This window comes from Corvus hawaiiensis, chromosome 18 (assembly GCF_020740725.1).
Source record: "Corvus hawaiiensis isolate bCorHaw1 chromosome 18, bCorHaw1.pri.cur, whole genome shotgun sequence".
In the NCBI taxonomy this organism is placed as follows: Eukaryota; Metazoa; Chordata; class Aves; order Passeriformes; family Corvidae; genus Corvus; species Corvus hawaiiensis.
The window spans coordinates 4,806,068-4,831,271 of record NC_063230.1 but is presented as its reverse complement, the minus strand read 5'-3'; the positions used below and the strand labels follow the sequence as shown (position 1 = coordinate 4,831,271).

The 25,204-nt window shown below is 45.2% G+C and overlaps 2 protein-coding genes across 7 annotated transcripts in view; one reads left to right on the top strand and one right to left on the bottom strand.

Moving 5' to 3' along the window:
• The first annotated feature begins 2,465 nt into the window (after positions 1-2,465).
• On the top strand, positions 2,466-16,869 carry RAB35 (RAB35, member RAS oncogene family). The gene is made up of 6 exons (XM_048322989.1): positions 2,466-2,633; positions 6,182-6,232; positions 6,987-7,110; positions 13,745-13,869; positions 13,956-14,080; positions 14,607-16,869. Exons 1-6 carry the CDS (start codon positions 2,582-2,584, stop codon positions 14,733-14,735), a joined length of 606 nt encoding a protein of 201 aa, XP_048178946.1. The 5' UTR covers positions 2,466-2,581; the 3' UTR covers positions 14,736-16,869.
• A 47-nt stretch (positions 16,870-16,916) lies between these two features.
• The window catches only part of BICDL1 (BICD family like cargo adaptor 1), a 50,382-nt gene continuing 42,094 nt past the window's right edge, over positions 16,917-25,204 (bottom strand). For 4 of the 6 annotated variants that reach the window (XM_048322987.1, XM_048322984.1, XM_048322983.1 and 1 more), the window contains one exon: positions 16,917-22,260. In XM_048322987.1, coding sequence (XP_048178944.1) covers positions 22,060-22,260 — 201 coding nt within the window. In that variant the 3' untranslated portion in view covers positions 16,917-22,059. Of the gene's footprint in view, positions 22,261-24,721; positions 24,831-25,204 lie in introns of all 6 variants that reach the window. The other 2 variants (XR_007207441.1, XR_007207442.1) reach the window with 2 other exon arrangements.

The following is a 25,204-nucleotide window of genomic DNA, read 5'->3' as shown; positions in this document are numbered from 1 at the left end:
CTTTGGGATCACAGGAACAGCAGCTGAACCACGCAATGCAAAAACCTCTACACTGAAATGTACAAAATTTGATGCCATTCAAAACCTACTAAGTAGGTGTCAGAAAGCTCAGTGGTTGTACTGGAATCACTCACTCCATCATTGCAGACAGGAAGGAATGAAAAACCAGCAAGTTTTGGTGAAGAATGGCTGTTGGAGCTCTTGATCATGGGCACCTTGGCTTACCTGTTTATCTCTGATTCCAACTGATGCTCCACATAAACATGGGAAAGAAAATGATAGGTAAATGAAGCCTTTTTTATTAACGCGTTAATTTTAGCCAATAAGTTCTTTTAGGGTATTTTGATAATTTGTATTTCCAGCTTAGGTAGCAGTAAGTGTAAAAACTCATTCATCTTCCCAAATAGCATCTGAATTTTTGCACTGAATTTAGTTGTTCCTGAGAGGGAGGGGTAAAAAAGGTAGGAGTTCACTTGCACTTGTGAAGAATATGCTGATATTTCAGTGAAGTGAATCGAGTGAAACACTCGATTTGGATTTTGATAGCTGCTTTTTGCTAAACTATTTATACACTGCAGTATAATATATCAAAGATAAAATATCCATAATTTTTACCACAACATGAGATCTGATAAATTGGTTGTACCAACTTGGAGACTAAAGAATTACTTTTTTTCTCATTTCAAATGCCTTAAAAATACCAGTTGTCAGTAAAATCTTTCCCTACAACTGATGGTAATATCTTTGAACTGTCAAGCAACTGTCTGAGTGACAGCTGAACTGTGTGTATTTCAAGAAGATCAAAAAATCATTTATGAGAGGGGTTTACACGTACAAGGTGCTAAAAATTACAATGGGAGACAAATGTGAAAGCATAAAGTATTCAAATATTTTGATTTTTTTTTTTGATTAGTCACAGTTCTTACCGTCCATTTTATTTGGTAACATCATGACACCTCACACTTTTTACATGATGAGATTTCATGAGCTTAAAAACAGAAGTAATAGGAGTCACTGTCATTTTGTAATTTTGGGTTTGAACTGGTGGTTTGTGTTGCTGGTTTCAAGGGATTTCCCTGCAGCTACAGTGTCCTCAGTTACTCTGGTGGTGCTGGGTTGCATGATGGGCTGCCCCAGTGCTTTTCTGGGGTGGAATATATACACATATATATATATACCCACATCATCCATTTGAGCATAACAGAATGAGCTATACGTGTAGTGTTTAAAATGCATGAGTTGCAGAGTGAATGTGAGCTGCAGGTCATGTAAGTGGATTCCAGGATGTGAGGACCTTGACAGGGGTGGACTTTGAAAACTATAATACGTTTTTGAAGGTTAAGATTAAGAAAGGTTTATAATTAAGTGGGCAACTCCCACTCGACCAGGTTGCCCCAACCCACATCCAACCTGGCCTTGGACACATCCAGGGATGGGGCAGCCACAGCTTTTCTGGGCAATCTGTGCCAGGGCCTCACCACCCTCACAGGGGACAATTTCTTCCTAACACAGACTCAGTTATAGTCTATAACAATCCAAGTTCTTTAGTGCTAATATACCTCTTCCCATCTCAATGACAATACTTGTTAGTGTGATAGGTTTAATTAAATAATTCAATTTGATCTCAGGAGTTCAAGTACCAGTAAGAATAGTTTTTTGTAGAACAATTAATCAAAGCAAAAACCCAGCACTTTTCTTGTGCTGTGTCCCCACTATCGCCTAAAAAGTGACCACAGTCTTGCAGAATTTGTGTAGTCAGTGTCTGTGCAACTGGTAACAAAATCACACAAGCTGTTGGGACGACTGTGAAAGTGCTTCTGAACTGCAGATGTGGGTTGGGGATGATGCAAGCACAGCTGCTGATGGGCGTGAGGTCAAGGCCCTTCCTGAGCCATACACAGGCATATCTCTGGATTAAAACACCGAGGAATTTAATTTCAGGCTGGCCTGACTTGACAGGCCTGTGAAACACACTTGGGCATTTCATATCGCTGCTGTGGGGCTCCTCACCTGCGGGTGGGGCTCCGATGGGAACTGTTCCTGTACGCACACAAATCGTTCCTTTAGAGCAGAGCTGGGAGTCCTAGGGCTCCTTCGCGCCTTTGATGCTTTCCTGGGGGCAGCGTCGTTTCTGCCGTGTCCTTACACGAGAACCTACGGGAACGAGAGGGGGACACACTGGCGCCTGACGAAAGTCTCTCGGCGGCTCGGCACAGGGGCAAGACAAGGTCCCCGTCGAAGGGAAGGGACACGGGCGGCGGAGGACGGCGGGTCCCTCACGCTCCGGCCATGGTCGTCGGCGTGCCCCAGACGCCTCAACCGTCACCCCTTCACGCGCAGGCGCGGCCGCATGGGGCGCGCGAGGGCGCGGCCGTTTTCCCGCGCAGACGCGGCGTGGGGTGGGGCGGAGCCGGCGCAGGCGCGGAGAAGCAGCTGGCGGCTCCTGGTGGCGGCCCTGCGCATGCGCGGCGGCGGCGCCGTTGTCAGTTCCGGCTATTTGTCCGGGAAGTGGCTCCGGCTGGAGCCGCCGCCGCCCCCTGCTTCCCCCGCCCGCTCTGCCGCCCGCGGCCGCGCCCCGGCCATGGCCCGGGACTACGACCACCTCTTCAAGCTGCTCATCATCGGCGACAGCGGTGAGCGCGGGCGGCGCGGCCCGGGGGCGTGGGTAGGCCGCTGGCGGGGTGGCCGCCCCTTGGGCCGTGAGGGGCTGGAGTGCTGTGGCGGGGCCGGGGCGGGCGGCGCGGGGGTGTCGGGGAGGGGCGGCCTCCTACTCCGCCCGGGGCACCCGCGGCCTTGTGCTGCCGGTGCCGCGGCGCGGGTCTGAGCCGGGACCCTCGCGCTGTGTGTGAATGGCGGGGCGCGTTCGCTTGGGCTTCGTGAGGTTTTATCTGATAAACCTGCGGAACTGGCTGCCACAGGATATTATGGTAAATAGCTTGGCTGGGTTTGAGAAAAGGCAGATTAGACACGTAGAAGTCAAGACAGCGCCGGCAGTGCTGCCGGCATCAACCTTGGCGAGCGCATGTTTTGACGGCGCCCACTAATCTGTTGCTGGGATGAGGAGGGGATTCCCTCTGAGAGGCAGTTTAGGGATCGATGGGAAGGGCTGACTGCCCTAAGGACTACCAGTGTGGCAACTAGTACGTTTTAACAGTCGTTATTATCTTAATTATCCCTTAAGACTTTTTCTATGCTTCAGCCTGAAGTCTCAGTTGTAGAGTTCATCATTTTTTTTAATAAATCCTGGAAGAGCTGGTAGCCTTGTGTACTTTTATAGTATAAGGATACAGTATATCCTTATATTATAGGATGTAACTATCTAAAGGTGTAGTTTGAATTTTTTGAAAATAGACCTTTAAATACTTCTGCAGCAGCCTCAGAAACTTCTGGAGGGCTGAGCATGTGAACTGTGCCAGTGTCTGGTGCTTTGGTCTGAATACATAAGAATTGGGACTGGGAAGATTTCTGCCTTTGGCGCAGCTTAGTGTGCTTACAGCAGCTTACAGTTGAATTTCCATAAACTGGAGAAGGGTGCATCCACCTTCTTCTTTTAACAGAGGTGTGGTCCTTCGGGCGGCAGGTCCCGGCATGCAGCGAGGCACAGCTCTTGGATGAAAGTGCAATGTTGCACGATCTTGGCAGTTGTCACCTTCAGAAGCTTTAGCTTCATGTAAAAAAATGTTTTATTCTATACTAAACTGTGCCTGCATGAAGGGATCTAAGGAGGGAGACAGGACAACAGCTTCAGAACAGCTTAAACCCCATCCAGTTCTGGGAGCCTGTGGATTATTACAACTAAATGCTGCATTCTGAGTAGAGCAGAAACTCTGTTGCTTGCTGATGAGTTCCAAAACTGTTCAGGGAAGAGAAAGAGGGTGATGAAAACTCTGAGGAAGACTTCTCCTCATTTTAAACAATTAAATAAATTTTCTTAGGTCTTCTTGAGCAAAATCCCTATATATAGATATATCCAGTAAAGGAGTGTTGTGAGAATTGTCAGGATGCCTGTGGTTCTCTGCTGTAATTAAATCTCATGATGAAGTTTGAGTATAGATTTTTCTTTGGTTTTGTTTTTGCTAACCCCAACAGGAAGGCTTTGTCTGTGCTTTCACAAAACAGTTTGCTTGCCTTGTTTATTAACATTTATTCTCTGCAATAGGAAGTGGACTGTTACTGGATAGGATAGTTCTGTCTCATCTGCTTTCCCCTGTATGCAAATCTGTCAAGAGGGTAGTAGGTTTGTGTGTTTTTAGAGCAGGTTATCTTGAAAAGCTGCTGGTGATTTCAGCTGTGCCAGGTATTTAAAAATAATACAGAAGATCTGTGCTTTGCATCTGCTTCTTTAATTCATTCTACTGTTCAGTAAGATATGGGTCTTAGGAACTTGTCTGACACTAACATTTGCTTTCATTTTTAATTGTGCCAAGTCAATAGGCCTTTTCTTTGTTTTGTTTCATTTTGCTGTCTTCAACAAGCTGAGGGCCCTGTGAGCCTTCTCTTCAGATCTTCAAATATCTCCGTGTGGGAAGTGTGGGGTCACCAAGAGTGTGGTTTCTCTATGTGTGAACAGTGTGGGTCAGAGGCAGTGTTTGTTTAGTGAGATCGTTGTCACAGGGAGCATGTAGAACTTCCTGAGTTTGGGAGGTTTCTTCTCTCTGGAAGCTGCCAGCGTGCTGGGAGCTGTGCAGCTTGTGCAGTGGAGGGCAGTGTGACAGAGAGCAGTGTGATGTGCAGTTCTGCAGCACTGCCCAGGGATGGCTGACGCTTGGAGATGGTGGTGTGGTCTGACAAGTCTGCAGGTTCCAGCACCTTCTTGCCTTTCACTAAGCTGAAGGCCAAGGCTGCTTGGTCAAGAAGTATAGCACTTGCTGCTGAAACGTTCTTATTTTTTCTTAGTTGACCGGTATTTGCAGAGCTTTAACTCTTGCTAAATAACCAGTCCTCTGTTTAAGTACAGGAATTGCTCTACTACCTTTTTTGAGCTCAGAGGTATTGATTATATGTATGCTGTAACTTTGTGTTTTTCAGTTTCTTTCCTCTTTTCCTCCTTAGCTTGTCAGTAATGAGAAATGAGCATGGCTTCTCCAGATGGCTGGTGATTTGAACTCTTTGCAAATGATACCTGGTTCACTGCAATCATGCAGATTTTTAGCTTGGTTTTTACTTTTTGTTGGTAGCTGTTGTCACATGCCAGCAGCTGGAGTTCTGCACAGCCTTGGCATAGGTCTTCTATTAAGAAAAACTTGCAAGTTATACATCATCAAACGAATAACTTTGAGTAACTTCTACCTGAAAAGATTTAATAGATAATTACCCTGGTGAAGTTGAATTTCCTATTCATGCCATAGCAGGTTTATTTTGGAGAGGAAGGGTTACTAACAGCAGAGATGTTGTGCAGAGATAACAATGTGGGGGTGTTCGGATAAATGCTTCCCTGCAACAGGGTGTGATCAGGGTGCAAACAATCAGTTATGGAAAACCTGGATGAAGTGCTACTCAAAACACTTAGAAAAATGTTTCATTGAACATTTTGGCAATAGGTACAGCTTCAGAAAGGTATGTGTCCTTCCTGTTAGATGTGGAACAAGGCTGTTTTGGAGGGCAGTGATTCCCAGTTCCTGTTTGGTTTAGGCTTCCATTAGTCTGTGGCCATGCTAATGTGAGCTTTGTAGTACCGAGCCCTGGTCCGATTGTCAGAGCAGTCCAAATTCCTCACAGAATGGGAGGCAGGCAGTGGTGTTATTGATGTTACACATGATGTACAAGTGGAATTCAATAGAGTGCTGAATTCAGAGCTATGTTCTGAGCACTTGTTAATTCACAGGACACGCTCAGCTTTGGCTCTTCCCCTAGCCTCCTGATTGTAAATTTGCTTTTAGGTATTATTCTTCTCTGACCTCTTGAACTGACCACAGTTCAGAAGCTGCAGTTTGAGGGTGTGCTGAGGGCTAGAGGAGAGGGGGGACAACTCCCACCTCCCTGCGCTGCTACTAGAAGCATCCTAAGTCTTGGGGTGACTGTGCTTGGTCAAATCTCCAAGGAGAATGCTGAGATGAACGGTCAAGGTGGATGGTACCATATGATCTGCTGATCTTTATGCAGTGGATGGGTAAAACACTGTTATGTTCCCTGACCCCCAAGATGACTGTATTCAAAGATTTGCTGTGTTTGTTTGTTGTAGGTGTGGGCAAGAGCAGTTTGCTGTTGCGTTTTGCAGATAATACCTTCTCAGGTGAGTGGTTTGTTTCCTTAAATAAGTGAAATGCTCCAGGTTTGCTCCAGTGCTGCTGGCTGGTGAGGAATCTGTGTTTGCCCACTGATAGCTGGGAATACGTTGTGCTTTAAACTTTGCATCTCTTGGTGTAAGCCTGTACGGGCCATCCTGTCTGATCTTCACTTGCAGTTGGAAGTCCCTGAGTATTGAAATACTGAGGTGGTTCCAGAAACAGCTTAGGTGGTTTAGGTTATGCTGTACTCTCTGCAGACTTCCTATTGGCCATTTGGGATTTAGATTGATTATTGTGGTAAACCACTTACATTTGTGATATAACCAGTTTATTGGGAGGGAAGTCTTAGAACAGACTGTATTCAAAGTAAGTGTTTGTACAAGCATTTAAAGCAAAGTGTTATCTCAAAATTTTCACAAATGAAATGCTCTCATAGTTGCTGTCTATTTCTTGAGCTATTTGGGTGCATACTCTTTATCATTGTGGTTGAAAAATAATAATTTTATGTTGTAACACTGAGCTTTTAATTTTAGGGGTGGCATGGGAGAAGTGGTTTTATGGCTAGGAAAAAAAGCTGTTAGCTGCAGATAAAAATATGCAGATCAGCATGATATAAGGCATTTTAAACAGTAAGCAGATATGGGGAACCTTGTTCTGTCCAGTCTGAGAGCTGCTGCCAACTAGTGTTCAAGCAGTGTGCTTTGGGACATCCAAAATAAACAACACTTAGGTTCTCACTTACCCACACTTTCCCTCCAGGCAGCTACATTACCACCATTGGAGTGGATTTTAAAATCCGAACAGTTGAGATCAATGGAGAGAAGGTGAAACTCCAGATCTGGGACACAGCTGGCCAAGAACGCTTCCGGACTATTACGTCAACGTGAGTAACACTGGGCTTTGTGCTGTGCAGCTTTGGGTCTGGATCTCGTAGTCCAGAGTTGGGGTTTAGATATTTAAGTGTTGCAGTAGATAACTAATGATAGCTGTGTGGTCTGTACAGTGAAACTTCTCTCAGCTGTTTCAGAACCGACCATGGTGGTGATACTCTGGCAAGGTTTGGAACTGGGATTTCAAAGTTCCTCCACCCTCCACCAAAACCCTGGTGGCTTTGTCTTATTCCCCTGCTGCTGGTTTCCAAATGGTAGAACTGGAATTATTAGACTGAATGTAGTAGAAAACTTGTCTCTGTGCCTGTCCAAGTTCATCCTCTGATTGAATGCACTGCAGAAGCACGGAGTGCAAACCCTCTGTCAGTGTCGTATAACTAATGAACAGCTTGGAGATCAAAGAGTAGGATTTCTGATCCTTGGTTTTTCTTTAGGACAAATGCTTTAGTAGCTATCTTTGTGTGGAGTTATGCTGAAGCAGATGCCTACATGATATTAACCTTTTCCTTGGTTGGAATCAGATTCAAGCTCATTGTCCTTTTGAACAGCATGTGCAGAGCTTTTCCTGTTCCTGAAGAAACCACACCCAGAGCTGCAGTGGTGGGAACTAAGAATAAAATGTGTTTGTAAACTGACTGCAGTAAAGGTGGACCGCTTACTGGGGAAGAGGGAAAAGTACACTTGGAAATGGAACTTTTGTTTCCTTGGGTATTAACCAAAATAGTAATTCTTGAAAGACCCATGTGTTTTACTTGGTCTTTCATGACTCACTTCTCCTTTAGTTCTTGTTTGAGAGGAGGATAATTTTCAGCTGATGAATTAAGTTACTGAGACCTGAAAATAATGAGATTGGTTACATCTGTGTTATAGCTGAAGCACTAGAAATGGCCAAGTTTAACGTGATGTGTGCACTGCCCCTTTCCTCTGCGCTCCTATGCGGATATTACTGGATTACTTCCATTGTTTCTTAAGTGTTTAGCTTGAAAAAAAACTCAGTTGCCTCTTGTAGGGTTCCTTCGTGGGACATCACTTCTTGTTTCAGTGCTGCAGGCAGCTTTGGGAAGGAAGTGGTGAGGGGGAGGCAGCCGTGCAGTGCTGCAGCCCCTGTCAGCTGTGACAGGCTAGTCAGAGTGCCCTGATTACTGCTGAGTCAGCAAATGGCCTTCCTGTTTGCATATTCCCTGAGGCGACTTGGAGCTTGGTAATAAGCATTGGGTCGTGAGGCTGATGCCAGCTAGCTTAGAAAGCCATGGTGTATCCAGCATTGAGCAGGGAATACCAGCAAAGGAGGATTCCTTCTGTCAGTGGGAATAGCTACAGATTGGACTTTGCAAGAATGTAAATTCTTTTCTTGATTAACATTTAAAATAGATAAGCTGAAACAGTTTGAGGCATTTGTGCCATGACCTGTTGGAACTCTGCTGCCACTTCCTTTTGCATAGCTTTTTTACTCAAGTGAGGTGTATTTTACTTTGGGGGGAGCTAAAGTTTCGAGGTTTCTGCCTTAGCTCTGGTAGTTACACAATCCTCCATGGTCAGGGAAAAAGATTTGCATTTTGTGCAATTCTAAGAAAAGAAGTTCATGTATCTAAGTGCATTTGAATTGTTGAGGAAAACGGTTTGGGAATGCTGTTTACGTTGAGACGAGGGCTCCTCTTGCTAAGTTGGCTGGCTGTGCCTCTCTACTGTTCCTAATCATATCACCTATAAAACCAGGAGATAACAAGAGTTGGATTTTAGAAATGGTTCTGGCTGGGTTGGTTTTTTTTCATTTATTGACAAAGTACTGTAACCGATTTATTTATCGTAAACTGAGTGACAAATCAAGTAACCTTGTTTTTTCTTACAAAAGAGCTTGGCTGTCAAATCATGGGTGGAGTGTGAGTGCCCTGTCAACAGATTGTAGTAGTCTGCCTAGTCTTTGACTAGATTGAGGTTTAGACTGAAGTTAAGAACATAAAAGGTGTTCCTTCAGTATTACAGTAGGTCAGGGAGTCCCTTTACAGTGAAAGGCAGAGTTCAGATTGATGTTGAGCCAAGGCTGGCAAGAAAGCTTGAAATTAGAGCCTATCTGGTAATTACAGTAATAGGTTGGAACTGCTGCTGTGTGGACTTAGAACTGCAAAATGCTAGAGGTGGTAGGAAGTTAATAGTGGAAAATTGGGAAACATTAAAAGGTTGTACTAGTTTGATTTCACTTGACTGTAGCTACAGTCAAAAGCTGAAGAGCAGAATAAAACTGTTAAGGAACAGAAATCAAGTTGATCTGGAGTACTCTACAGAAGCTCAAGAAAATGAAACTAGATCAGAATTGTGGACTAGGAAGTATAAAGGCAGCTAGTTTTATTGTCTTTTAAATGTGGAAATACTGGGATAGCTGGTGCCTTCTGGGAGGAGAGGCTGATCTGTGTGAATTTGGTTGCCATGGAATGTCATCCAGATTAAATTTTATTTAAATTCACCAGGGATTTAGCATGCCAGGATGCAGCTGTATTAGCAGGAATACTTAAAATGCATGAACAGCCAGTCCCCTGTAGACAGGACTACTTTGTCCTGATTCAGGACTGTGGGTTTAGGATTCAAGCGTTATATAATAGTTGTCAGATGCCAGCTCAGGAGTGATAGCAGAGGGATCTTCTGCCATGGTTTCCTGTGGAATGGCATGTTCAAGAGAGGGATAAAATTTTTGAGATGATAGAATTGCTGTGTCTTGTAAAGCAGATATGACTAAAAGACTAGTGGTTAAAAGACTAGTCTGTCTGACAATAGATGTGCTTCCAACAACCTGAAAGATGAGTATGAAACCAGATTATTAGAAGTCTCTGGAAATTGTTAGAATTCTAGATGAATGAAAAAATGAAGGAAATGTGTGCTACAAAGTAGTGAAATATGAACAAAGAAGCTGGAGTAAACCAGTGACCTGTCTTTCACATTTGGCAATTAACATGTTTTCCTGAAAACAGCAACATATGGGTCCTACTGGACTGACATAGTGTCTCTCTGAAATCTGACTTAGCTACTGCTGTGCTCCAAGAAACTGGTTGTTTTAACTCCAGATGTTAATATTGGGAAGCAATTGCTAGAGGGAATATGAAAACTTTCTCACTGATATCTTGCAGTAGGGAATGCCCCAATGAATGGCAAATGTTCCCTTGTGTTTACCAAGGCCGTGTTCAGGGACATGGGGGAGGATGCAGGTGGCTGAAGGACATGTTGAGTTTGGGTAACCCCCAATTTAATTCTAATAGTAGAACAAGCAATAAGGTGTTTATTTCAACGTAAATGTTGGCTTTCTTAAGCCTTTTCCACACCAAAGCTAAATGTAAAGCCTCTATATCTAGGGAACTCTTCAAACTATATGGGAGATTGTTGGCTATTACCAAGCAGCCAAGGGCATACACAGGTCAGGTTTGGTTGTCTTTGACCTCAGGAGGATACTTTCATGGATACCCTTAACATGACTAACTGGTCTAGAACATTTTTTTCTGTTATTTCACTGAGGTACTTCTACCAGCAGATGCTGGCTTTGGGGGTTTGCAGAGTACATGGCAGAGCATACCCACCACACAGATGACAGCCAGCATCAGTCAGTCTGTAACTGGGAGCCTCAGACTGAGGACATCAGGTCTCTTCTGCTCTCATTTCTGTGGTCTCCATCTTCCCAAAAATGTGGATGGGAAGGAGATAAGACATTCTTTCCCTTGTGTCAAAGTCTCAACTACCTCCTGGTTGCCAAAAGCACAAAATTTACACCTACTCCTCCCTGAATGCCAAAAGCCCCATCTGTTCCCTACTTGCCAAAGCCCACAACTTGTTATAAAAGCAATTCTGCACTGCATCATTCTGGAAGTTGAAGTATGGGATAGGATAAATCAGATTTTGTTTTCTAGTACTGTCCTGCATTTGGGATTGGAGAAACTTTGCTGTACTTGTTAAGACTAAAATGTTATCTAGGATGAAGAGCCGTATCTAACAACTGATAGAAAATAGCATGACCAGCGTTTTGAGAAAAAATGTGTGCTGTGGGACATAAGAGTTAGAGAATAACAGGTAGTCATGGTCTTATCTCTCAGGCTTATCTCTCTTGGTAATGACAGCCAATGGAGAAAATGACATTTCAGTGTAGATGAGAGGTCAGCAACCTTTCTAGAATGACGTGCCAGACAATTTTCCCTTCCAAAAATAGGAGCGGTGTATGCTGGTAGGAACTCAGCAGGAATCAGGGGTTGCTGTCTTGCACAAAGGAAGATATTTCTGATGAGGTGGTTGGCAATATCAGTGGCAGGAGCTCCAAGCTCCTGCTGGGTTCCCATTGCTGTGGTGGTCTCTGCTGCAGGGTCCAGCCCACAGTCCTCATTCCAGGAGCACAGTCTGACTGTGCTGACGATGTGTCAGGAGTGGGATCGGTACGTGCAGGCTGCCTGTTTTCCCTGACATCATATGCTTTGCTTAGAAGAAAATCTAGGTGTATGGACAAGGTAGGAGCAGCAGGATACTCTGCTGGGCCCCCTGCTTGGGATGACAGGGATGCCAGGCTGGACTCAATGGTGTGCACAACAGAATGAAGCAGCTCAGCATAGGTGCAGCTGAACCACTGCACTTCTCTAAGGGCTGAGGGTTGTCTTGGCAAATGCAATCCTTAGTGTTAGGGAGGAAGTGGTAGGTCAGCCTGAGGGCTGCTGAATTAAAAGACTATTAGGTGATGATGGGGGGGGGAGAGCTTGAAGATAATTGGTTTATTGTTCAGCTGTGGAGAAATCCAGTGTATTGGTAGGATTGGGAATCTTTCCCTTTCTGATGTTATCACACAAAACAGGGTTCATCAAAACCAGTGTGCAGGACATGTTGGTGTCAGGAGAGGATGGGTTATTTTTGCGACATGGATTCAGGCCATGGAGTACTTCTCCCTCTAAAGGATCCAAGTTACAAATTAAAATTGAGTTGTAATGAAGTAAAGCACAAATGCAGTGCTGTAGGAAGTTTTGAAGCTGTTAGAACTGACTGTGAATGGACTAGAACATTTCGAAGTGCATGATCTCTTACGGGCTGGGAATAAGTAATTCTTACCTGAGTTAGTTCCTGCCAAGGGAAGTGAATGTACAGCATAAATCACTGGTAAAACATGGCATGGGAGAAATATTTGAGTGTCTTCTGCAAATGCCCAGACAAGCAGTAGGAGCAGCGGACTGTTCTACAGAGCATCATGGAGGAGCACTGATACCCCAGGACTGTGGCTGCAGGGGGATCAGGAGAGGAATATGTGTGACTCTGGAAGTGATCTGTGCCTCTCTGGAAGTCTGTCTGATGGTGTATAAAGGCAGGTGGCTTCTTCTGTAGAAGGTCGATGAGGCTGGAGGTGCGAAGAGACAGTAACTTGCTCGAGCACTTCAGTAGCAAAGTGAGCTGAAGCTTTGAGATCTTCTCAAAAATGTGTTTGGGTTACATTCAAAGGCTTTGAAGTTCAAAGGTGTGTTTGCTGAGTTGGAATAACCAAAAAGGAGCAGAATGGTTACAGTGGACATCTCTGAAGTGCAGTGGATGTACTGCAAGAAGTGCTTGTGGTAAGAGAGCAAGGTCTAGGAATGCTGTCACAATTTAAGGGAAAACCATCAACTTTGTATGCTGGCTTCTTGAATTTGTTTTACTAAAAATTTTAATATTGATCAGAAGAAAGAGAAGAGGATGAAAGGAAAAGAATAAAGCTACACCTAATATAAAAAATGGATCCTCGCTGTTAACTGTTTTCTGTTTCAATTATGTTTGGGGTTTTTTTGGGTCACAGCTGCCTAATTTGCAATAGGGAACATACCTGGTAGCCTTGTGATTGGGGCTGAAGACTGAGAAGGTAGAACTTGCTGGTTTTTTGTATAGCATTCTCATGGTGCACATACTGTCTGTCTTTGGTAGCTTTGTGCAGGTGATAATGTTGGAACCTGAATTCAGATATTTTTCTTGCATATCAGACTTGTGCATCTTTTAAAGGTGCCAGTTGCCCAAGACTAATGGCAATAAACTGAAATAAAACTTATTATTAATGGCTAAAGGTAGCAGAGTGTATTGAATGCACATATGGAGTAGATCTGTTGAGTAGGAAGGTGTGATCAGAACACAGTCGCTCAACAAGACAGAAATTTTTGAGAGCTCAAGAGAACTGTGACTGAGGGTTGGGTATATTTGGAGATCTGCTGAAATTTTAGTCTGTATGTGATCATTCACAGATAACAGAATTACTCTAAAAACCTGATGTGGCTTATGCAGCCCCAAGGTCCACATCACAGCCAGTTCTGAGGACGTGCTAGGGGTACCACTGCCTTTGGTCCTGTAGCTGGAAGACAGTATTCATCTTGAAGGTCTTGACAGCCTGAACAAGGAAGATTTTAGAAGTCTTCGGACTTTGAAACCTATTTGTATAGACTGAATGAGCAGGGAGCTCTGTAGCTTTAGAGGAGTAGCCTGGGATCAAGCTGTTATAAAAGAGCTACATGAGTCTCAAGAGAAAGAAAATAGGGGCACTTGACTACCATCACCTGAGGATTTTTTGTGACTCCTGTAGAAGCTAAGTGGAAGAGCAAGAGCTGGGAAGGAGATACCTTGAGTTAACATTTGCTGTACTTTTGTGCCCCACAGGTATTACAGAGGAACACATGGGGTCATTGTTGTCTATGACGTAACGAGTGCAGAATCTTTTGTGAATGTAAAACGGTGGTTGCATGAAATTAATCAAAATTGTGATGATGTCTGCAGGATACTAGGTAGGTAATTAGGGATTACAGCATCTTATTTAGTGGGCTGTCCTGATGAAATACCAAACTGACCTTTCTTCTCTTTCCTTTCTTAGTGGGGAATAAGAATGATGACCCAGACCGAAAAGTGGTAGAAACAGAAGATGCCTATAAATTTGCTGGGCAGATGGAGATCCAGTTGTTTGAGACCAGCGCCAAAGAAAATATTAATGTGGAAGAGGTAATAGAATATTCAAAAGAGTAGAGATACAGTAATTTGGGGATAATTGTGAGGGAGGAAATAAAAATTCCATTCTTCCCATTGACGAAGAAAGATAAAGTGCTTGTACGAGTTGCAAGTAGTAGGTAAAATGTCAAAAAGAGACATTCCACTGTTTTTGGAAGAGTTGGAGAAGCGAAATGAAGGAGCCCATGCTGCACTTTCAGTAGCTTTACAGTGCTCACGTATTAGGAAAGACTTGAGAATGCTTGTAGGAGGTATGACTGCTCATGCTGCACTCCTGGCCTCAGTTGCCAAACTACCCTGGTTTTATTTACTGGTTTGGAAAAAGGGACAGAGGTACTATTTAGTTTGGGAGTAGGTTGGGAAAAGGTATTGGATTTCCACTCGGGCCATAGTGGGCTGGGGAAGGTCTCCGAAGCATTATTGAAACATGTAGAAAAGGGGAGTGGCTTCCAAGGAGCAGCACCCCACAGGAGCCAGCCTGAGTTCTGGGGTGGTCTGAATGTGCTTGTTTCTCTTGCAGATGTTTAATTGCATTACAGAGCTTGTCCTGCGAGCAAAGAAAGAAAACTTAGCAAAGCAGCAACAACAGCAACAGAACGATGTGGTGAAGCTAACGAAGAACAGTAAAAGGAAGAAGCGGTGCTGCTAATGCTCCTTCCCTGCTGCAGAGACTCTGCTCTCAAACAGATCAGCCCCTCCAGCTAGACTCTGGCAATTCCACTGGGGCAGGCTTTGGGAGGACTTTCTCAGTTTTGTGCCGTTATTTAAAGATTATTTTTTCTCCATGTTTTCTATCAAGAGGCGCTGGCACCTTACCACTGCAGTGCCAAGAAGGTATTGGATGGAATCTTGCCCCCCCCTCCTCCCCTGCTCATTCCAGTGCGCCTTGTAGACAAGAAGGACGCTGCCTACCAAGTGGACTAATTAACCCAAGAGTTTGTATATAATGTATATTGCTTTAACCAGCCTTGCCTCCCTGTTGTCGCTTTGGCTTCTGCCTTCTTAATGTCAACCAATCATGAACTGCAGAGTTCATCTTTTTAAAGAAAAAGGTAAAAAGTTCTTAATTTGAGTTGGCCCCAGGCTGGCAGCGACTGCTTCTTGGGGTCTCCAGCTGCATTTCTGTTGGGCTCCAGGCTGGCACCTGGTGCCCCTGGGGTCCCTGGCTTCTCCTGAAGTCCCAGGCTTTTACTGGGGCTCAGGCTGTGTTTTTCTAGGTACCAGGATTGCAGGTGTCGCTGCTGGAGCCTGGGGTTTCACTTCACCAGCCCCTGGGCTGGTAGCTGGTGCTGCTGCTGGGGCCTGGAATTTCAGCTTGCTGTCATCCAGATTTGTGGCTGGATCCTTGGGTTTCACCTCCTTGTCCTGCAGCCCACCTATACCTGTGCTCTCCTGTAGTTTGTGTCAAGATACTGGAAAACAAACTGACCTGCAGAAGTGGGATTTGTTTGGATAAAACCTTTTTGTTTTTTTAAAGCAAAGTTTAACTACTTTGACCTCTGCTTCTGGTTCTGCCAGTGTCCTAAGTGAGGGTCCATTTGTTTTGAGAACAAAAATCATGTGATTCTGCCAAAAACCCCAATCTTCTTGTTGCCCTGTCCACAGATAGGCAATCTGAACTTGAATGTGAATTTTGGTGGCAAAGCTTTTGTTTTTGAGAGAGAAAAGGCATGAAAAAAAATCCAGCTCTTCTTCTTGATGTCTGAATATGAAAACTGCAGGATCATTCCCAGGATTCCTCTGTTAGGAAAGAGGACTGCTGTTCAATGCAAAGAAATGGGAAGCTTGCTTGCTTGGATTTTGTGGTGGTGGAGGATCACACTTGGAAACAAACCAGGCTTGCTGTGCTCAGCAACATTTTCTTGGCCCTTGTCAGCCTTTCTGGGAAAACAAGGGCTCACTTCCTCAGCCTGAATAGATGTAGTTAAAGGTAAAGAGTGTATGTGTGTATAACTAAAATATCAAACGTCTGGGCTGAAAGGACATGCTCAGCACCTGAATTATTGCCTAAATAATATTAAAAAATAATTTTTCCTTAAAAGGCATGGAGGGTATGACTTCTTTTAAAGCCTTGAAGGTGGACGTACTCCATGTGCCAGTAAGTGGCCCTATGGAATTGCTGGCCTTAGTTTGGTAGGATGTGATTCACCCATGTCCACGAGCTTGGAATCAGCCCACTTCTCTCCCTTCCTCACCCTTCCCCCAGAGAGGCTAAATTTTAGTCACTTACTTTGCCTGCATTTTTTTAGATTTTTCGGGTTGTGGTAAGAGCCTTGATCATACAATCACATCACAATCAAATCACTTCAAAGACTGTTTCCGAAGTGCAAACAATGAATGTGTAACACATGGGTTTTTTTAATCGGTTCAGGTGCTGGGGATATATATCCAGCTGCCTTCACCCATTTCTTTTCTTCACATATCTTGCTTGCATTGGTAACCCAAGAATTTGAGTGAGCTGGGATGATGCTGCTGGAGTGAGCTCTGGTAATTGTAAGACTTGAGTGGCTGTGGAAAGTGGTGGCTTAGATCACACCAGTCCATCCTGTCTGCTCTCCAGTGTGGAATGTGGTCCACACTGGAGAGGGGCTGGGTCAGTCCCTGGAATGCTCCTGTAGGGAGCTACCCCCTGCAGATTAAAGGGCCCAGCTGTGTTACTTTAGGACTCTTGTTGGTAGCATGTGTGCAGATTTAGGAGGGAGTAACTTCATGTAGGCAGAAGCAAAGAACATGTCTGAATTTACTGGAAATGATGCAATAAAATGAGGAAATGGTGCACCCAAGCCTGGAGTGTTCTCTTATATGGAAAAATTGGTCCTCTTTGAGTCAAGGTTTTTGTGGCTGTGGTTGGAATTCTATCAATCCAGGTCCTGCTTCCTGGCTTAAAGTGGGAATTTCTTTTTTTTTTTTCCCCAGAGCTGGCCGTAGAAGAGCAGTTACCTCTGCTCTTGCCATCACTGTTCAATTGGAAGGGGTGGGGACTGTGTCTCTAGTGGTGCTGATGTGAAGCTTCCTAAATGTTGAGCAATGGAATGTCTAACTGGTTTTCCAGGATTATTTCTGTAATGAAAGTTTCTAATTATGCTTTTTAAATAATTTTTAAAAACTAAAAATAAAGCTTACAAGCTGCCAAATCTTTTTTTGAGGCTCTGTTTCCTCTGCTGTCCAGCACCTGGAGGTGGAGGGTGGCAAGCCAAGAGGTGAGCTCTGCTGCCATTTGTAAAAGGGTTATTTCCTGAGAGGGGATATTAAGAAAACCATAATTAATGCTGTCAAATGTTTAGTCGCTGTTTTAGTTTGAATGAAAGAGCAAGGTGGAACAGGTAACTTATTTCTGTGTGAAGTGAGGTGCCTGTGATTGTGCTGTAATCTTTTGTCTTCTCAACAGAAAGTATTGAGTGAGCTTTGAAAGCTCCTCCTTCCAAGGTGACTAAAAAGCATCTGGAGTCTCTCCTCACTTTCCCAGGAAATGAATGTGTGTTTAATTAATGTGTGCAGGAACTGCAGCTGTGGCTGTGCCCTCAGCATCCCCTTGCCCTGCTGCCCAGGCTGCTCCTGAGGAGTGTGATGGAAACCTGCTCTGGGAAGGTGCCTTTGCTCCATCTGCACCCTTCAGGTAGGAGTAGGTAGAGGGGAATCCTGGGGACCTGTGGATGGTCTGAGCTGTAGCTGCTGCCAGCTGTGGGTGTGTCACTGTCTGTGTTTTGTGTCTAAACTTGCTCCAGTTTGAATCTGCCTCCATACAACAGCCAGTAAAGGACACAAATGGCTGGAAGGTGAGATAATTTACCCACCTTTATGTTCTCCTGTGCACCAACAGATACAAGCATTTCTTATGTTTTTGCCCTGGCCCCCTCTCTCTTAAACACACACAGGGGCTGAATTTCATGAGACAATGCAGCATCAAAGATGCTGTTTGGGTGTTAAATTACAGTTCAAAAAATGAGCTTGTGTTGCAGCTGGGCACAGTAAAGTGGTGAGAGCTGAGGCAGTATAGTATAAATGATCTGTTTTATTCTGAAGAGAACTATTTACAAAAGAAGTAGAGCATTGTTTTTACTAAAAATATGCCTTTATAGATTTTTATATGTATCTTATAAAAACCATACATTTATTTACATGACTGCTACATACAAAAATTACAGCACTGTGGTATATGTACATATCTATAGGTACATTCTTTCTGCTTCTCCCTGCTGTGTGCTTTTTCCCTCTCAATCCAAGGGAATCATTGCTGCAGCACCCAGACACTTCCTTTCCTGGCTTTTCGGTTCAAACAATTTTGCTTTTTATAGCTGAGTGGGGAGTAGAGAATTTGCCTGATGGAGAGGCATATCTGGAATTTACCATTCTAAGTAGGACAAGTGCATGTGGCCCTGCCTGCAGCCTTACTTCCTGCTCTCTCTGCAAAATGATTCTTGTCATTAACTTCTTGATTTACTGTTCATCATCTCCATGGCAAGTTGCTGATCTAAGTTTGTATGAAGATAAAGTGCTAGTGACTTGCCTTTCATTTACATTTGTTCCTTGTTTACAGCTGCTTCCCTTCCAGAGTTTAGGAAGGGGAGACTGATCCCTTTTCCCTCAGGCTGGAATAACAAACATTTGCCCAAACAGTCACCTGTTACTCAGCTGTGGAAAGTCCTTTATAACATTAATCTCAGCAGGCATCTCTTCTCTGTGTAATATTTGAACAGTGACTGTGCAGCACTACTGTTTTATTTACCATTATCTCAAAAGCAAGGCTGAGGGTTGTGTTTAGAGCTGCTGATCCCACTCTTTAAATCTCCTTTGGGATCCCGAGTACCTGCTAGATTTATGTGCTTCCTCCATCTCATCCCTGGGAGCCGATGTTTCCTTTACACAGTGTGTGTCCTGGAAGAGTCAAGTACCACAAGTTAAGTGTCTTCTAACCAGCACTGCAAGGCTGATTCCAGGCTCCTGGACATGACAGGATGGAGGTGAGTGTATTAATGACAGCACAGGGTGAAGTAGTGGGGACCTTGTTAAAACACAACATGACAAATGAGTGTGAAGGATTGCACAGGTGAGGTTTCCAAAGACAGAAAGACAAAACCTAGCTGCTATGTTAAGGCAGTTTCTGTTCTTCTGGAGTAGCAGCTCAGCACAAGGAGGTCTCCTTTGGTGTGTTTTCCAGTTCATTACACCCAGTTCTCTTGTATCTCTGGGTTTAGTAGTGCAACTAAGTCTTTAGGATTAAGGGGATTGTTTAAAGAAACTATGCCCAACTGGCACCTTAGAACACGCTGACTTTCCTCTTGCAATCTCTTCCATCACTCTTGTTCAATAAATAAAATTGCAATGAGATTAAGGATTCTCCTTAAATGAAGACATGTGCTGTGCCTACCCCTGCAATTGAATGAGTCACTTTCCTCAGCAAACATGTAGCAGAAGGTACCTTTCTTCATCTCATTACTGTATCTTCATGGGATAACTTAAGGCCCTTGCCTTAGGATTGCATCCATCCATCCATCCATCCCTCCATCCATCCATCCATTTGTCCTCACTGGGGTAGAGTCCCACACAACTGCTGGGCATGTGGCTTGAATAAGAGTTGGTGGGGTCTGAGAAATGACAACTGACAGCAGAAGGGTCCCTGCGGACCAAGATGTTCACAGCTCTCCTGCGATGGAGCATCGTTCTCAGTGTTCACAGGTGTCACTGGCATCACAAAGCCATGCCTCATTTTGCAGGTATCAAAGGGTAATGCATCTGGGTGTGACTGAGTCCTGGCAGCAGGAGATGCTGAGCATGTGCCTCATGTCCCTGCCCTGTCCAGAGTCACAATACAGGCAGGACAGGAGGATGAGGACTTGTCATCCTGAGAGCACATGGCACTGCACTGCACTGCACTGCACTGCAGCCCTCCCTCTTGCCTGCACAAGTGGGTACAAGCAGATACTCAACAGCTGAACATTGCCTAGAAAGGAGAGGCCAAGGTTCAGTTTCCTTCCCTGCCTGTGAGCATCTTTCCCCATAAGCATCAAGCTGTATTGGTGGGGCTTTGCCCAATTATTTCCTGAAGCAGGCTCTGCAATCCAGGGTTCATTGCTTTCATGTAATGGGTTTTACCACTCAGCTCTTTACCATCATTGCCAATCCCAGAGCACTCTCCTCCTTGCAACACAGAGCTGCCTTAGTGCAATATGATTTCATACCAGTGCGGTTGTTTCATGCTAACAAGGAAATATGGGAATGCTCAAATCTTTGTAGGCAGAAAGGATATTTGTACTGAGGTATTATGGATGTTCTATCCCACAGGTAAAACCCAAGCCACCAGCCTCCTACCTGCTGCTTAGAAGGTGTTTGGTACCTATTCTAGCAGAAAGCTTGTTCCTGTAAGTAGTAAGCAGAGATAAGCAGCTCCCTGTGGGATGGTGTGTTAGCACCAAAGTTGCTGAGCAGGGCAGAGCTGAAGGTGCACCCAGCTCTGTCTGCTGTGGGACAATGCAGGTGGTGGCCTCTTTAAAGCAGCAGGAAACAAACTGGGGCCTGTGGGTATTATAAGCTGGGAGAATGTGTGAAAATTGCATGACAACAGCAGGACATCTCTGAACTGAGCCTGGTGCTCCTCACTGGCTTATGATAGTAGACTGATGAAGAGCTATAAAGTGCCCATCCAGTGCAGAGGGAAGGTCTCTACTTGAGTATTGCAGGATTTCCAGCACTGCTGTGTGCATAAACCAAAAAAGCCACGTTCCTTTTTGATGATCAAGTCATGCAAAGCAGGCTCTGATCATCTTTGATCAAAAGGAGCTTTGGCTACCTGCTCACCAAAGGGCTGAGTAGTAACTGATTGACAGGCAGGGACAAATACTCCTTTCTGTCAGGCTATAGCCAATGTTACTGCATAGGGCAGGGTAACCTGCAGGCTTTCCAGAGCTTTGTAGAGACCCTGATGGCCTTTGGCTCCAGTGAAGGCAGATGCAGTGTGCTTTCTGAGGATCGAGTCTGCCAACCCAGTGTCAAAGACTGACTGACATCCTTGTGAGGCTTTCAGTGAATTATTAGTTAGGCTTTTGGGGGCCTAGCCAGTTAAAATGACAGTTTTCTTACTCCGTTTGGGAGATGTGTATGGCTTTGGGGAGAGGTGTGTGACTTGCTGAAGCTCCCAAACTACTTTTGGCCATTGGAGGAACAGCAGGTGCCCCAGACTGAACATGCACAACTTTTACCCTGTCTGTAGATGGTCAGTCTCCTGGGGAGAAATCTGTGTAGCTACAGCCTGCAACTCTTACCTCTGTAACAGGAGGGAGCTGGAGAAGACAGTGACACCAGCTATCTGTCCCCTGCCCTGAGCTGCGAGGAGCCTGGATCCCAGTGAGGGTGAACAGCCACACAGAGCTCCAGGGGAGATGGTGCCCAGGCAGGATCTCCAGCAAGGGCTCAACTTCCACCACGGAGAAAGCTACATTTGTCAAAACATGGTAATGCTGGGGCCAGAGTGACTCCAGTCTCAGTGGGATGGATGAAGGATGTCACAGCTGCCAGGGTGGTACAAATGACTCCCCTCTGTCCTCTTGCATTCAGCCCTCTTCTTCCCCCTGTGCTCGCTGTGACAGCAGTTCTCAATCCCCTGCACCACTCTGTCTTGGGGCTGCTTATTTCCTTCTCCAGCATAAGAATGCTTTAAAGACAATCAGTATTCTTCACAGCAGAAACTGGACTGTGTAAAAGCGCCTAAATTATACCCTGAAGTTTATCACTTCACTTATAGAATAAGAAAAGTTTCTTTCTATTAGAATCACATTGTCAATTTGCAAATCTCCAATTCATGTAAACATTTGGTTCAGACCAGGTGCCATGTAAATAGTGCAGAGTCTCAAGGGTTAACTCCTTTGCCCCCTTCTTTTTTACTCAGTGGATCAGACTTGGGTCCATCAGCAAGCTGGGCAGGTGCCCCACTCCCCATCTTGAAGCAGGAATTGTTGGAGAGTTTTCTCTTTTTCAAATTAATTTTTCTTGAAAAAGGAGAAGAGACGGTTTCCTTCGGCCCCAATGGGCTCATCCCCCTGCTGCTCCGGCCTGAACGCAGGGGAGGGCCTGGCACTCCGCTTGGCGCCGGAGCCACTGGAGAAGGAATAAGCAAGCTGGCTCCATTCCTTCGGGTGTTTGTCCATCAGCTGCTGGTCAATGACCCTGTGCATGTCATCCTGCAGCAGAGGGAGAGGACAGGGGCATTAGTGGCAGCTGATGCTTAACGGGATCTTGCACCAGGGGTGGCTGAAATGGGTATGAAATGTGCAGTGATGAGATGGAGCAGGCATGACAGGAGTGGGGATGGGTCTGTGTCCCCACTTGACAGCAGGCTCAGCTGTGCTTGCTGCCATGAGGCTTTTCAGGGAGCGAGGAAGATCAATCACACAATTCTGAGGGATAAATTGCTCAGGTGGTCTCGCACAGGAACACTGTCCCTGCTTGGGACTCTGTGCCACCCCTAAGCTTCGTTTCTCTGCTGTCTGCAGCTTGCAGATGGCCCCTTTGGGGGAGAAATAATTAAGAAGAACAAATGCAGCTGAAAGCAAAGGCCAGAAGAAGGATGGACGTCTGTGCTGAGCAGGTCTGTGTACACACCAAGTGGACAGGTAGGGGTGGCAGAGCTGCTGCATAGCCACTATCACTGGGGCTTCTTTGGGGAAGGCGCCGAGGGGCTGGGGAAGGTGTGGGCCCACCCGATCCCTCCTGGGCTTTGCACCAGACTCACCAAACAGAACTGAGCTCGTCCCTTAGACCCCTCCTTTCCCTAGAACCACCATACCAGTGGGGGGAGCTCTGACTGACAGCTCAACATGAACTGTGGCTTTTCAGATGTACCAGAAACGCTCTGATTTTGTCCATGTTTGCACCACAGTGAAGCTGCTTTATACAAAATAATTACCCAGTTCTGTTGTCACTAATGACGTGCTAACATGTTCCTTGAAAACCTGGCTATCAATTTTACAGATTTTACAGATCCATTGCTTCTCCTACAATTGCATATTTAAACTACAGCTTAGTGAAAACGTATGTACACAAACTAGCCCCACAGGAGGAATCAACTGCTCTCCAGCTGTTTGGTCTCTCATTAAGGCTGAGGACACTGGTGAGAACAAGGATACTCTGGATGGGCTGGAGTGGTGGAAGTGCTGTCCATTCAGCACCTGGTGAGGGGCAGCCTGTCAAGGCAGCCCCAGGACTGAAGGGAAGGTGCTGCCATCGCCCAGCAGGTGCCCCAGATGCTCTGTATTGCAATCAAATCAGCCAGCTGGGACTGGAAACTTAATAATGGCTAATCTCTTGTTGCAGCATTTTATGGAGGGAAAAGGATTCATAGCCATGACCTGGACCTCAATTTAGTATGGGGACTTCCCCTGGGGGAACTGGAGGGTGCAGAGCTACGCAGACTAGGGAAGCTTTGGGTCTTTTTAGAGCAGGGCTGGAGAGAGGAAAGGCTGAGGGAGAGCTGAAGAGGTTGAGGTGAACATCAGTATGAAATATCAGTGACACAAGTTTCCAGAGCTGAAGCTGCCACATGAAACTGTACAGCACTTGGATTTTGAAGGTACCTCTTCTGCTAAATGAAGTAGGTACCCAGGCTCCTACATGGCAGATCTGTGTCCTTGATCAACCATACAATAAGGGACAAGAATGATTTATATTTTTATATATACACACACAAAAATATTATATATATATAAATACAGTATGCACTATTGAGAGTGCACTGCATTTGGTCCCTGTCTGTCAGATGTGAGAGTCAGAGAGCAAAGCACTTGGATGTAGAGGGTTTTTTGCTTGAGTCCTATTCTATAGCCTGTATGATTATGTCCTTAGAGAACACTATAATCTTGTTGATGGCCCTTGATGAAATGCAGACTAGAAGCGTGCAAGAGCAAAATGCTACCAGATTAAAGCCTCCAATTATGCCCAGCTAAAGCAGAGACTCTTATCCTATTTTATCAGACACTTTCTGCAAACCCCTCTGCAAAACAGTCCCCAAAATACATAAATCACCCAACTTGTTTTGTGCTTCTGTGGCTGAGCTGCTGTTGAGGGGACATGAGGTGGTTGGAAACTATTTTGCTGCTGTGTACTAACACCTCAGGTCAGTATGTTGGAGACAACTTACTGCCATGAAGTGAGCCTGAGCCTCAGCTCAGAGAGCTGATGGGAGCAGGTCTGGGGTTGCTGTGTTACTGCGATAGGACCTGTTCTTAACTCCTAAGCTGGGTTTATTCTAGCACTAGTAGGTCTCACTTTATGCCACCTATTCAGACTGAACTTGGCTCCAGACAGCTCCTATGAAGAGCATTGAGTGTCACTTACTAGACAATGAGGCTGAGAAGTAAAATCCCAGTTTGTCTTTCAAGAAGCTTTCCAGATACTAAATATGTGGATATAGAGGGTTAATAATACATGCACATCAGCCTGGCTTTCCCCGTGGTGCCCTGGTAAAGCCTCACCATGGGGTGCAGGCTGCTGCCCCTGGTGCTGGGATGGGGGCTGTGTGTGGAATATTGGTGGGTGATGGAGACCCTCACTGGCCCCTCTTGCCAGATGATGATGAGGGCAGAGAAGGATGTGGGTGATGGTGGCAGCAGATGGAGAGGGGATGGTGGGTAATGGGGAGCTCACCTCAAAGGCAGGAGGGGTGTACGACTAAAGCTGTTGGTACAGGAACTGAGAAAGGCCACTAGATCAGAAACCAAAGGAGCCAGATAGTAAAAAGCCCTGAGGAAGCAAACTGTAAGCAGGAAAAAGAAAAGAAGAAAAGGAAAGGGGGAAAAAAAAGAGAGAGAGAAACGAAAACACAGTGGAGTTGAAACAGGAGCGAGGTTGTATGGGAAAGGTTTCTACTGGTCAGGCCGGCTGTTAGTAGAGCTGGGGTCTTGCATGGTCTGCAACAAATCACTATAAATGGCACAGACCTTTTCTCTTGAGTTTGCTTTATTTGCTGTTGAAGTAGCCCTCCCTTGGTGCTGGTTCTGGGAGGAGGCAGCTGGGAGAGGTCTACCCTCAAGGGCTCTCTACCTTCACATGGTTTTCCCCACTGACCCCATGCAGAGCATCTCCAGGGCAGCTGTGGAACTGCCATGGCTTTGTTTCCTTTACCTTGGT

What these genes read in the sequence shown, in the direction of transcription:
- RAB35 (XM_048322989.1), top strand. Translation starts at nt 2,582, where the DNA reads ATGGCCCGGGACTACGACCACCTCTTCAAGCTGCTCATCATCGGCGAC. An exon ending in TGCAGATAATACCTTCTCAG is followed by an intron (nt 6,233 to 6,986) that starts GTGAGTGGTTTG and finishes CTTTCCCTCCAG; the next exon opens with GCAGCTACATTACCACCATT. An exon ending in TTCCGGACTATTACGTCAAC is followed by an intron (nt 7,111 to 13,744) that starts GTGAGTAACACT and finishes TGTGCCCCACAG; the next exon opens with GTATTACAGAGGAACACATG.